We start from the raw sequence: 14,624 nt of genomic DNA, 5'->3' as shown, positions 1-14,624 counted from the left end.
ATTCTGTGTAAAGTGGTTTAACTAAGACGTAGTTCAACCGCTTCTGAGTGAAGTAGATTAACTAAGACGGAGTTTAACCACTTCTGAGTGAAGTTTAACTAAGTCTAAGTTCAATTACCTCTCGCTGTTTATTAAATCTGGTCTCTCTTGTCAGATAAAGTTTTTAAAATTGACGGAGATGTAAAGAAACTTTTCCGGATTCCACCTTTATTCAAGTCCTTTTTTCAGATACAAAGAAGTAAAACTTATTTTCTAAAGCTGTTTTTCCCATATTCACTAGAAACTGGAAATTTGAGGAAATCGAAGACGACTTTGATCTTGTAAAATATCAAATTATATTCTTGATCGCTCTTCTGACTTCTGACTTATAAATGTTTATTCAAAATACTGTGCATATAAAAACTAAAAAAACATACCATTTCAATAATTGTGTTTGTAAAATTTTTAAAATGCTACAAACTAAATAGTTATATGATACCCCGACCAAAACCAAATTTAACCACAAGAAAAGAAAGTGAATTTCAGAATTTTTTTTTCTTTTTTTTTCTTTTTGCACTTCAAATAATTTATCCGAAACTCACTGTAAATCAAATCAACACTAAATTTGTATTAAAAATGAAATAACTCAATAAATTTAGAATTAAAAGTTTAAATACCACAATAATTAAATCATTGATTATTAACACTAAATGCTCTTCGATGTAAAGGTAACATGTATAAAAGTCCCGTTATGTTTACATATACTCCAAATATAGAAGTTTAATTAATGAGTTATAAGAGATCATTTTGAGATTTTAAAATCTTTCAGAACCTTCTCCATTATATCCAGCATAATATTAGCATGGTTCGGAGTAAAGGTGAGAGACGGTCTGAACCTCACAGTTTTGTCTCCGCAACCTCCGAGATGAACTCCGTTCTGTCGGAGCTGAGTGAGGAACCTGTCTCTGGATACTTGGTTCGGAAGATCAACGGCACAGAATGTCCCTCTGCCCCTGGCTGCGGAGAGAAGAGCTGGATACTCGGTTTGGAATTGTTTGAGTCCTGTCATCATCACTGATCCGGATTGTCGAACCCTCTCAAGCAAATTGTCCTCAACAATAGTTTTTACAACCTGGAAATAAGCTTTGGGTTAATTAATTCCATTATATTTATCTCGATTTAAACGAAAAATACTATTTAAGACAGATTTAATCTAATACTATTTAGTGCTCAACAAGGGATAAATTCTTTTAAAATTAATAATTTTTATAGATCTTATTCTTATAAACATTATTATAGATTAATATAAAACTCTCTGACATTCTTAATAATTAATGTATGTATGTAATTAAAAGTTGTTTTTAATTATTGAATGTGTTATAAAATATTGAATTAAAACCGTTTCAAACTAGGGTTTCCCGAAAAACAATTAAAAACTATGAAATTTACAGTTTTTTTGGTGACAAATAATGTCCTTTGAACCCACATAAAAATAAACAAAGCTCAAAAATAATGTTATCTGTTATGTTTGCAGCTCAATGCCCTGAATAAATGATTGCAAAACTTTTAACGTCGTCTTCAATGTTTGGTGAATAATGATGAGATTTGTTGAAACCAAAATTTATGAATATTTACTGATATCGAAATAATACTGAAGACCTGTTCGAGAAGGATAATCTTGTGTGGATCACCGACCCAGGTATTAATAATCCGTCCTGGATGTGGCGGCCTGTGCTCCAGGTTATGGTAGATACCACCCGAAACCATTTTCTTTGAGAAACTCACAATATCAGGTTTAAGTCCAAAATGTTTGTGACACCACATCTCTCCGGTTGCTCCGCCTCCGGTCTGAACTTCATCCATCATCAGGGATATATCCCACTTCCTACAGATCTTCTCTAACCCTTGAAAGAATGCAGGACTGCCATGATTATCTCCTCCCTCGGCCTGGATGGGTTCAGAGATTACTCCAGCAACAGGACACGCATCCCTAGTCTAGAATAGAAAATATTCTGCTAATTTAAAAGAAATACAATTTTTAAACTTTAAACATTTTTTTGATATTTAGTAACCCCCTTCCCCCCCTTTCGAAAATGAGTAAAAACCCGTGGTTATCCTGTTCCAGGTTAAGTTAGGCTGGGTTAAGGTAAAAATACCTACGAGCTTTGCTCTTTTTCAAGGAGGGTTCGGGGAAGGGTCCAAGAACATTTAAGACGACATAAGGTTTTCATTTTTCATTTAAAACCATTTTTCAAATTTTTTATGAAATTCTTTACTCAAATCTTATTTTCTCAAATTAAATTAAAGCTGGAATCCTTGAAATGAATGGAATGAATTAAACTCATTCCCTCCTTGCCAGAAAACTATCTTTCATGAAACACTTTGTTCTATGAAAAATCAGTTAATCTAACACGAAGGAGAACCGACAAAGTTATTTTAACTCATTTCATCCATTAAAAAGTTGTTAGATCAGAAAAAATTACCGCCTTCTCCAGGAGTTCCTCAACCTTAGCCAGGCATCGTTCATCCTCTGCGCTATTCTCAGTCTGGTTCTCCTCCAGGGGATATTTATATACAGGGAAATCTGCTTTAGGCCAGGCCAAGGACGGAATATCTACCCCTTGGATCGGTCTAGAGTTGGAACAGCTGAGTAAACCAATGGATCTACCATGGAACCCACCTTTGAAGGATAGAATACTGAGGTTGGGAGAACCTGGAGCTTCATGCCTGAGAACTGAGCTGAGTTCGTGCTCAGAAAACTCAGTTCTTCCGTTTCTTTGTCGGTGCATGTATCTCATAAACATCAACTTTATCCCGTTCTCATTAGAGCAGGTTCCGCACATCATAGGATATACTTGGTTCAACCCTTCAGGAGCAATACAGAGCATAGAGTTCTTTATCCTGGCGGCCCAGTCCTTGGACGGAAACCAACCAAGGGCAGGACGGTTTGCCATTGCTCGGACATTACTTTCGTCTCGTAGTGCATTTAGTATTGCCGGGTGGTTGTAACCTGTAAATAGAAGTTTTGGAGGAAATGTTAAACATAATCAAAGTACAGGGAGTCCTATTAGGGAGTCCTATTAAATATGATTAGAATACAGGGAGTCCTATTAAATATGAGCAGAATACAGGGAGTCCTATTAAATATGAGCAGAATACAGGGAATCCTATTAAATATGACCAGAATACAGGGATTCCTATTAAATATGAGCAGAATACAGGGAATCCTATTTAATATGCTCAGTTAATACAGTGAGATTACATATGATCAGAATACAGAGAGCCCTATTTAATATAAACAGAATACAGGGAGTCCTATTAAATAAGATCAGAATACAGGGAGATCTATTTATTAAGATCAGAATACAGGTAGTCCTATTTAATATTAACAGAATACATTGAGTCCTATAAAATATGACCAGAATACAGAAAGCCCTATTAAATATGATTAGAATACAGAGAGCCCTATTTAATATTAACAGAATACAGGGAGTCCTATTAAATAAGATCAGAATACAGGAAGTTCTATTTATTAAGATCAGAATACAGGTAGTCCTATTTAATATTAACAGAATACAGTGAGTCCTATAAAATATGACCAGAATACAGGGAGTCCTATTAAATATGACCAGAATACAGGGAGTCCTATTAAATAAGATCAGAATACAGGGAGTCCTATTAAATATGATCAGAATACATGGAGTTCTATTTATAAATATCAGAATACAGGTAGTCCTATTTAATATTAACAGAATACAGTGAGTCCTATAAAATATGATCAGAATACATACAGAGTCCTATTAGATAAAATAAGAATACAGGGAGTCCTGTTAAATATGATCAGAATATATGGAGTCCTATTAAACATAATCAAACTCCAGGGAGTCCTGATTAAAATGATCAAAATACAGGAAGTGCTATTAAAAAGGAGAACTTAAAAAAAAACAATCTAGTTGACTTATTTAAACTCCTTAAATTATTTTGGTTAGACACTAGACATTACTTTTTTTGTTCTCCTCTTAGAAAGGTGCCAATAAATGACGCTCCCTGAAAATACAACTATCGAGGTCTGATAAAATAACTGTTTAAATGTCGTCTTCAAGAGACAGTTTTTAAATCCAAGAAACTGACTAATCCAATATTTACCGAGTGGGATGGATGCTATCTGCATAAAACAGTCCAGATATTTGTTCCCGTCAACATCCACGATATAGTTCCCCTCGGACTTGTCATAGTCCGCGAAGAACGACACCGTCGACATCTCCTGGAAGCTGACCAACTCATCTTTCAAGGCTAAAGATCTAGGACCTGAATAATTAAATGATTAAAGAATTGCGGATAAAACCTTTTTGTTGATCTAGCCGCAGTAAGAAGGGAGTTGACGTCAATAATTCGGCCCAATTCTGCCCCTTTAATTACTTTCTCCATAAATTCCTTTAAAAAGCTGCAACTTCAACAAATTTAAAAAATTCCCTTTTTCAATGAATTTCATCATTATAAGTTTTTTGATATCTGGTTTTCTTGTTCTTAAATAATCAAACTTGGATCTAAAACTCCTATCCAGTTATAGACGTATCTGGAACAGGAGAAACTATATCCATCCTGCTCCTAGTTATAGATGTACCTGGAACAGGAGAAACTATATCTATCCTGCTCCTAGTTATAGATGTACCTGGAACAGGAGAAACAATATCTATTCTGCTCGTAGTTATAGTGTACCTGGAACAGGAGAAACTATATCAATCCTGCTCCTAGTTATAGATGTACCTGGAACAGGAGAAACTATATCTATTCTGCTTCTAGTTATAATTTACCTTGAACAGGAGAAACTATATCTATCCTACTCCTAGTCATAGATGTATCTGGAACAGGAGAAACTATATCTATTCTACTCCTAGTCATATATGTATCTGGAACAGGAGAAACTATATCTATCCTGCTCCTAGTTATAGATTTACCTGGAACAGGAGAAACTATATCTATCCTGCTCCCTTCTCTCTCTTCTATCCTAGGTTGATGAACCTGACTCTTGACAACATTGCTGGAAATCCGTCTTGATTGATTCTTCGTGCAAGTTTCCCTTTAAATAGATTTAATAAATATCAAATTATAAGTTAAAGGAATTATCAACGTAGAATTGCCATAAATGATTCATATCGGTCCTTTTAAGCCTTGTTATAGAAATAAGGCTTACAAATTGATAAACAAGTATTTTAAACCATCATTCAGAGATCAAGAGTATACCTTTGTGAATCTTTTATTTTGTTGACAAATATGAAAAATGTTTTCATATTTAACAAAATCAAAGAACCCGATAATGTCTAGCATTTTCTTATTCATAATCGAACACGACATGTGTCAAAATGTGGAGAGTTAAAAATAATAAAAATGTTAGGTAAGAAAGCGTTTAATTAAAATGGATGAAAGATAAAAGGTAAATAGCAAAACAAGATAAAATGGTGGAGTTTTATAACTGACTTAAAAAAACTAATTATTTTGAACGTTTTCCTTGTTAAGAGGATTGGAACATCAGGTTTAACAACTGCAGTATACTTTAATATAATCACAGACATCATAGAAATAGAATATTCACTGACGGAGCTTTGTGTCAGAAAAGTTGTAAACGTAAACTTCCTTGATCAAAATTTATCTTAGCATTGGATCCAACGATCGGATAACAAAACAACTAAAAATTAATCTACAAAGTTGACAATTTGAGTTTGGGATTCGGTACGTTTTAAATCGAACGAAAAGTCAAAATGAAGAGTGTCAGCAATAAAATTAAATGAACTTTACAACAACACATTTGTTTACACAGTTTTCCCCCATGTAAACCTCATATGTATATATATATATCTTCTTAAAATAAGCCTAGAACATGTTCTATTTTTTAAAGATTGTTTATTGCTGGACACTGTGTTTCATATAATATATATTCATAGACACAGTGTTTCGTTCTATTAGGACTCATCAGTATTGATTTTGATTTACAAAACCAAATTACACCTAAAATCAATTTATATTTATAGAGTTCCATGTTTTATTCTGTGCAGGTAATCCTGATAAATTAATTTCCTTGAACCTGATTTCATAAACACTAAAACCAGATTGTGCAATGGGTGGAAAAAAGAGTTGGGTTTTCTTCTTGCAAATATAATATACATACACAATAACCAGTTTATGAAGTAGACAGGTTTGTGGAAAACAGAGATCTGAGCCCGAATTAAGATAGGGTATCGTTATGGAACCCAGTTTTGAAACCCGGGTTTCACGAATGGGGTTAGGCAGTATTTGGATATCAATATTTTTGTTATGAAATATTATTTTAATTAGTTTCCTCATACTCTCCATTTTTTAGAATCTCTTAAATCAAAATCTACACAAATGTTAAGACCCCAAAAAGGAAACTCGGAAATTTCGTTAAAAGATACTCTTTTAAATTTTGGGCTCTATGGTGGAAAGAAAAGATGAACGGGTTTAGAAATCGAGTTTACGTAATTACAAAAATATGGATACCCACCACAAAGAGATTTTATTGATGACCTAAAACTTTTTAAATATAACGTTTTACTTTTAGAGTTTAAATGTTGAAATCTGTCCTACAACGTTTGCAGAGCCAACTTATCAGTCATTTTATAATCCTTTGCGCATTTATGGATATTTATGGAATTGAGTCTTTGTCACAAACTATGATTTTCTAATTCCTAACCCCGTGTTCTAGACCTTAGATATTTCAAACGATGAATTCTGTTAGATCAGGAATAATCTATGTTTGAAGTATCATAGGTTTATACCATCAGGTTGCAAAGCTATTTGGATTTGAAAATTTGAGTTTGTGGCAAAAATTGTATTATTTGTAACATTTTTTACCACTTATTATTAAAGGTACTGTGATCAAAATCTCTTTGTTTGCTGAAAATGAATTAGAATATGTGAAAAGGAATTGAGTTTTTGCAACAAACTAAAATCTTCTGATCCCAATATCGTTGTAAACTGATGGTGCGAACCTTTGATATTTTATCTATAAGTATTAATAGTTTGACATATCTAAGGTCTACGACATTTGATAACACAGATATAGAGATTAGAAAATCAGAGTGTGTGGCAAAAACTCAACTCCTTTATTGAAAAGGGGAATATTTTCAATTGTGGTTTCTCTCTGAAAGTTACTTTCAGATTTATGATAGAGAAACAATGGAGGAAATTGTCTAATTTAACACTTCAACTAAATTATATTTTTTAAACCGACATAATTTAGCAAAAGGAAAGCCGGTCTTTTGGGACTTAATTGAATACAAATAATGATTGGCTTAGTCATTGTTGGATTAGAATATCAAATTTAAAAAGTATTCAAGGAAAAGAAAGATGGCGTACTGCTATTTCAATTGTAATAGCTACGGTTATTTTGTAGGGAAGTATTGATCGATCATCTTTCTGTCAAATTTCAAAAAATAAATGATTGAAAAATGCAATATTTTCTAAACATTTTATTTAATTATGTCAGCATGTATTTAATATTATAGTGCAGATTTCAATTTTTTGCAAGATGTACTTACAACTTATGCAATATGCTTTAATGTGCAATATGCATTTCAACCCGTTTTGCACTTTCTCTTTCAATTTTCTCCTATGACCCATTTATAAGTTTTGGCAGAGTTTTTATTGAGGGATATATTTTACTAGGATAATTGAGTTTTTAAATACATTTTTAGAAAGATAATTACAAAATTTTACTAAATTATTTTACTAGTATTACAGTTGCCCGACTTTCTCCGAAGAAAGCGGACCTATCTTATGCGGTCCCGGAATTAAAGTCTGGGGAAGCGCTGTGCTTAGTTGCACATCTTTTATCCTACAGGGGAGCATGGAATGTACATAGATTAAAACAAGACTTCATATTCAACCTAGTTAAGTGTAAGAAGGAGTTTAACCCCTGATGGGTATACAAGCCAGGCACAACGATACCAGTTTTTTACTCGACCAGCTGTGAGAACTGGACTGGAAGATTCCTATCAAGCGGGCTTCAAGGCTTACAACTCCCCATTTTGCATAAGGGGTGCAGTTATGGGTTTTCCTTAAAATTCATCTTAACTCAGAAAGAGTATACTAGAAGGAACACAGGGAGAAATCCCATATACCCTTCCTCCTATAAACCTCCTAATCTCTTTCCAACCTAATCCACAACTCGATGTCACAAGAACTATTTGGAGAGGTCTCAAAGCAAAGAAAAAAGAAAGAAAAAGAAAATCGAACAGGAATAGGAAAAAATGTAAGGGAATCTCTAGTGTCAAGTTGTACACTGTTATATTTTCAGAAAGCGACATAAGAGTTGTTGAATCAAGACATTCCTAGACCAGAAAACAATATTAAAAACTGCAATTACATCTGATTTCTACTCCTCACAAACAGTAACTTTCTATTATACAATTTAATTTGATATTTCTGGCCCCAAGATATCAAATTAAAGAATAGTATGAATTAGAAATATGTGTCAAAATGCATTTTTCCCTTGTCTACAAGAGATTATAATGTGTAGATCTAAAAGAGAGGAACAGAAAACAGATGTTTGGTCAGATAAAAAAAGATTCTATCCAGAGTTCAGAAAAATTTCAGATGCAAGATTATATAGAGTTCAGAAAAATGAAAGCAAGATACTCAGCAATTTCAATCAAATACAGGTCTCAAAAAAGCAAGCTCTTTTAAAAATAGTTCTTACTTGTAACACGGCAAACTACAAGGATATCCAACATAATTATTTTCTTTTTATTTTCAAAATTAGCCAAAGTATGATGGACCAACAAGAAATGAAGAACAAGAAATATAGAAATCTCAAAATATTTCCATCTGATATCATATAAATATTTAAGAATATTGTAAAATTTAAATAAAATAAGTTATTGAAGTTAAAAAATTTAATAGTATTACAGTATTCCAATATTTCCACTTGTAAAAAAAATCTTTTGGGTTCTTGAGGCTCTGGGACCCTCCCCGCCTGGGGGGGGGGGGGGTTCCCGGGACCTCGAAAACCCCTATTTTGAAACAGCACCACAATATTTACATCTAATATTTCCAAAATAATTGGTAATAGAAATAAACTGTATATATTCTTAGTCTCAGAGAATGGGTGTGTTTTAACCAAGTCTTAGAAGTTAGCTATGTTTTATTAAGATCTGAGAGGTTAAGTATGCTTTATTAAGAGCTTAAAAAGGTCTTAGAGATTGGGTATGTTTAATATGACTTTTTAGGTTGGGTATGTTTTAGCAAGGTCTTAGAGGTTAGGTATGTTTTAGCAAGGTCTTAAAGGTTAGGTAAGTTTTTTAAGGTCTTAGGGGTTAGGTATGTTTGATTAAGGTCTTAGAGTTTAGGTATGATTCAGCAGGGTCTTATAGAGGTTAAGTATGGTTTATTCAGGGTTTAAAGGGAGTGTTCGCTAAAATTAAAGGGGTTACAGGCTTACGGCGAAAGATAAGCGCTTTTGATTGCTACAAATCTTACTTCATCTTACTACATCTGTTTCGTCTATAAGGAGAAAATTGTTAAAAACGACTCATACCGAAAAAAGTAGTGTCCATACAAATTCAGAAAGTTGCAGCATTCAACTCGGATCGTAAAATAATCAATTTAATTCCAAACCAAATCATTTAAATATTACAAACAATAGTCATAGATAATTTTTCGACGCATTCGTATATAGTTGATTAGTAGCAACAAAAGCGCTTATTTTTCGCCGTAAGCCTTAGATGTACGTTGGGTATGTTTTAGCATGACTTTAGAGGTTAAGTATGTTTAGAGGTTGGGTATGTTTCAGCAGGGTCTTAGAGGTTGGGTATGTCTTAGCATGGTCTTAGAGGTTGGGTATGTTTTAGCAGGGTCTTAGAGGTTGGGTATGTCTTAGCATGGTCTTAGAGGTTGGGTATGTTTTAGCAGGCAGGGCCTTAGAGGTTGGAAATTTTTTAGAAGGTTTGGTTTGATGAATTATGATTTTAAAGTTTGGGAAGCGTTTTAAAATTGTTTCAGTGTGGGTGTAATTATAAAAGCGAGAACTTTTGTGTTGTTAATCTTCGGATTAAGCATTAATCTCCATCTTATGCAGACACCTACGGATTAATTAATTCTTGTGGTGGTCTGCAGAATTGAGGGATTAAGCATCTATTCTCAAATTTAAAATTGCTCACATTGAGGAAGCGTTCAAGATTTACGATATTCCACAAAAGATATTTGACTTGATGTTCTTTAGGATTAAATATTCAATATTGAAAACATAAATTGAAAGTAATTCAAAAAACATTTCAGGAAAAAAGAAGCGATTTTTTACCTTATTACTCTTATTGCTGCAGATAAATTGGTTGCCATTGAATATTGGATAGTTTGATTTATTCGGGTTTGTGAGTAATTAAGATAAATGCTCCTCTCCGTGCGGTTTCTAGTCAACTATCTACTATAGATTAAATACTAGGATATATAACAGTTTATATCTAGACAAAGATCATTCACCGCTTCGCCGCTAGGGGGAGAAACAAAAACATCCCCACCCAAAGAATAAACTTTTAAAAATTTGAAGAGTGAAATTTTTTTTAATTATTTTGATTTTCTTGTCTTATAAGAGAGGATGTTTAAAATAAAAGTTGGCAGTGTGTCACAATTCATTAAACTTATAAAGCTCAATTATTTAAACATTTTGTTCAGTGATAAGAACATTTTAATACAATGACTGTCGTCTTCCGGAATTCTTAAAGCTAAAGGATTTTGTTATTTTTATTTCTTATAACAGATTTATTTCCAAACAAGGCCCAACTCCGCGTAATATTCATGGGTTCCCTAAAAAAAATTTCAGCCAATTTGGTTCAGCCGTTTGGCCAGCTATAGCTTACATATAAATATATATTATACATATATACATATATATATGACCAAAGAGCTTTATCCTATAGATCACTGTAAGATGTATCTGACAGTGACGTCATTTTGTCTAAGTGTACATAACTGTACAATACCGATGAAAAATGTTGCGTTTATACGAAAATGCAAAAAAAGAGTGTACAAGTATATAAACCTGACCTACAAGCCAAGATCAATGCAAACACGACATAAACCTATTATCACTTGTCTTCTTATTCTCTTAATTCTTATCATTTCATTGTTTTTCTATCTTTTATGATATGTATTTGAGACACCCTGTTCATGATATATATTTGAGACACCCTGTTCATGATATATATTTGAGACACACTGTTCATGATATTTATTTGAAACACCCTGTTCATGATTTGTATTTGAGACACCCTCTTCATGATATGTATTTGGGACACCCTCTTCATGATTTGTATTTGAGACACCCTCTTCATGATACGTATTTGGGACACCCTCTTCATGATATGTATTTGAGACACCCTGTTCATGTTATGTATTTGAGCCACCCTGTTCATGATATGTATTTGAGAAACACTGTTAATGATATTTATTTGAAACATCTTGTTCATGATATGTATTTGAGACACCCTCTTCGTGATATTTATTAGAAACACCCTGTTCATGATATGTATTTGAGACACCCATTTCATGATATGTATTTGAGACACCCTGTTCATGATATTTACGTGAAACATACTGTTCATGTTACTTCTTATCAGGTTCAGCTGTAGATTAAAGTACGGGATTTACGGAATTATATAGATATTTGCTTAATCCGAACTTATCTAGATTTTAACTAAAAAATTCATAATGATAGTTTATCACATGTTTTACCCAGTAACAAGCTTCAAGTCTGGGAGTACACTGGGTTGACACGATGAGTCAATGAGCTTGCTAATATCAAGTCTCTGGTAGCTTAGATTTTGTCTGGACTATATAGTTCAAGGAAAATATAGAGGAAGAGTTTTATCAAGGCACAATTTAATGGGAAAAGGAATTGAGTTTTTGTTACAAACTCTGATTTTCTTATCCCTATATCTTTGCATTTCAATGTTGGAGACCTTAGATATTTCAAACTATGAATTATTTTAGATCAAATAATGATAGTTTGAAATATCTAAGGTAAACACCATTAGGTTGCAAAGATTTAGCGATTTGAAAATCAGAATTTGTGGCTAATGCTCATTTCCTTTATTTACAAAAGAAAAGGCTCTATTAAGGAAAAGATCTATAGAAATGTTTGGGTTCAAATTGGGTCGGCTCGGATCTAGAAAGGTCGGGTTACTTAGATCTGAACGGGGTCAAACCTTGGTAGGTTAAGGTCTAGGAAGCTGAGGACCTAGAGAGACTTGGATCTAGATTCTGACATGCTCAGATCTAGACAGGCTCAATTTAAGACAAGCTTGTATCTAGACAGGCTCTTATCTAGACATGCACGGTTCTGGACAGACTTGTATCTAGACATGCACGGTTCTGGACAGACTTGGATCTAGACAGGGTTGTATCTATACATGCTCGGTTATGGACAAACTTGTATCTAGACAGACTTGGATCTTGACAGGCTTGGATCTGGACAGGCTCAGATCTAGCTGAGTAGAGAGGATCTAGTTTTAACAGGAAAATGAAGCAAACCTGAAAGCTCTTTGTATTTGCAGTTGCACGTTTATTTCTTATCTCGCTTGGAACAGAAATTCAATTTATCTCTAACTACAGACTAAGGGAAATTACTTCCTTCCTTAACCATAATGATAGGGACCCAGCCAGTAAGTGACATGGGGGGGGGATCTAGGAATTTTTGGCTAATAAATTCAACTTTTCCGTCTTGCAAAAATTGAACACAAAAAAATTACATGACTCATTTTTTATATTTGAAGTGAAACTTATAACTATTTTCTGACGTGGAAATTCAAGTGAAAAACGTGTTTTATTGATAAAATAAACTTTAGTTTAATAATGACACTTTATTAGACCTTATAGGGTTAAGTATGGAAAATTTCGAATACTTCTGATATTTACCCTTTGTACGTTTCCATGCAAAAACTCTTTACTATTGATAAAATAAAGTTGATAAAAATAAGGTTATTGCATTATTCCTTGATCGCTCTGATCTCTCTCTGTAAATGGAGGGACACAGTTCCTTGAAATAAAATAAATAAAGTTAAATAGTTCATTATGCAAATATACATATACATACAGGTTAAAAACACATTGATGAATTCTCTGGCGTTATCTGGCTGTCTGGTTCAAGTCTCTGAAATCTTATACGGCCTATGATACTTCTTAAAAAGTGAAAAATAAAATGAAAAAGAGGTGAATATTTGTGTTAGGATTCTGTGTATTCTATGATTCAGTGCAAAAATAATAGTTACAATCTATACTATCGTTTTCATCAAGTTTATGTAGAAAATAAGATTTTAAATTACAATGAAACGTTAGCCTTCCCACAATTTAGTTTTTAAGCACTGGGCTTTATATTCAGTATTCAAAGCATACCAAGCATACAAAGATACATACATGTTTTAGTTCATTAAAAGCATTTAAAGGCCCACTTTTTAGTCTATTCAAAGGGTACAAAGACCCATCTTTTATTCTTTTGAAGACGTGTTTGAGTCTATTTCTAAGAACATCTTACAAAGACCCATGTTTCAGTCTATTGAAAGGGTACAAAGACCCATCTTTTAGTCTTTTAAAAGTATACGAAGACACATGTTTTAATCTATTAAAAGCCTTCAAATACCAATCTTTTAGTCTTTTAAAAGTGTACAAAGACACATGTTTTAGTCTATTAAAAGCCTTCAAAGACCAATCTTTTAGTCTTTTAAAAGTGTACAAAGACACATGTTTGAGTCTACTAAAAGCATACAACTATCCATTTTTCAGTCTAATGAAAGGGTACAAAGACCCATCTTTTAGTCTTTTAAAAGTATACAAAGACACATGTTTGAGTATACTAAAAGCATACAACTATCCATTTTTCAGTCTAATGAAAGGGTACAAAGACCCATCTTTTAGTCTTTTAAAAGTATACAAAGACACATGTTTTAGTTTATTAAAAGCTTCCAAAGACCAATCTTTTAGTCTTTTAAAAGAGTGCCAAAACCCATGTTTCAGTTCTGCATAAACTAAGAGGTCAAATATTGGTTTAGAGAGACTGTGAACGTCCAATTTACAACGGTAACCTTAAACGTTTTTCAAGTGCGAATTAGATATCCATATTTTTGTTTTTGAAAATTTGAAAATTTTTGAGTTCTCTTGAAAAGTTACTTTTGCCCATTTGTTGCTTCAGGAAAATTAAACAGAATTAAACGCTTCTAAGTTATAAAAACATATATATCTTTTACATTATCTATATATAAAAAAATAAGACATTCATATATATGTTCCCCCTGGCCGTCCAAACGGCCGGACCGAATGGGCTGAATCTTTTTGAGGACACTCATGGGTAGCCAGGGGGTGACATAAGCTAAAAAAATCGAAATTTTTTCACAAAATTTTTTTTCTCGCATTATTTTTTCCACTGGCAATGCTGGGCCCTTCAGCTAGTTTATCATAAAAAGGTTTCATGGGTATCGTCGTGGATCGCGCATGTCCCTTTTTTAATAAAAGGTCACTAGGTACAGGTCTAATCTCATGCAGTAACGTAAACACAGAGCTGGACAGTTTCTTCTAGACAATTGAGTAGACACCTGATCAAACACAGGTTTTATAATTTAGAAGTCTGATTTCAAAACTAT

The 14,624-nt window shown here is 33.2% G+C and overlaps 1 protein-coding gene across 2 annotated transcripts; it reads right to left on the bottom strand.

Moving 5' to 3' along the window:
- Positions 1 to 587: 587 nt before the first annotated feature.
- LOC111696567 (4-aminobutyrate aminotransferase, mitochondrial) lies at positions 588 to 10,418 on the bottom strand. Of its 2 annotated transcripts, XM_023466206.1 has the most exons (6): positions 10,295 to 10,418; positions 4,938 to 5,059; positions 4,126 to 4,287; positions 2,463 to 2,989; positions 1,639 to 1,974; positions 588 to 1,111 (listed from the first exon to the last, which is right to left on the bottom strand). In XM_023466206.1, exons 1-6 carry the CDS (start codon positions 10,330 to 10,332, stop codon positions 782 to 784), a joined length of 1,515 nt encoding a protein of 504 aa, XP_023321974.1. In that variant the 5' UTR covers positions 10,333 to 10,418; the 3' UTR covers positions 588 to 781. The 2 variants fall into 2 exon arrangements, with proteins under 2 accessions (XP_023321974.1, XP_023321983.1); XM_023466215.1 differs by lacking the exons at positions 4,938 to 5,059; positions 10,295 to 10,418 and adding an exon at positions 4,556 to 4,628.
- Between the last annotated feature and the right edge of the window lie 4,206 nt (positions 10,419 to 14,624).

Source organism: Eurytemora carolleeae, unplaced genomic scaffold, assembly GCF_000591075.1.
Source record: "Eurytemora carolleeae unplaced genomic scaffold, Eaff_2.0 scaffold72, whole genome shotgun sequence".
NCBI lineage: Eukaryota > Metazoa > Arthropoda > Copepoda > Calanoida > Temoridae > Eurytemora > Eurytemora carolleeae.
This window is presented reverse-complemented; position numbering and strand designations above follow the sequence as displayed.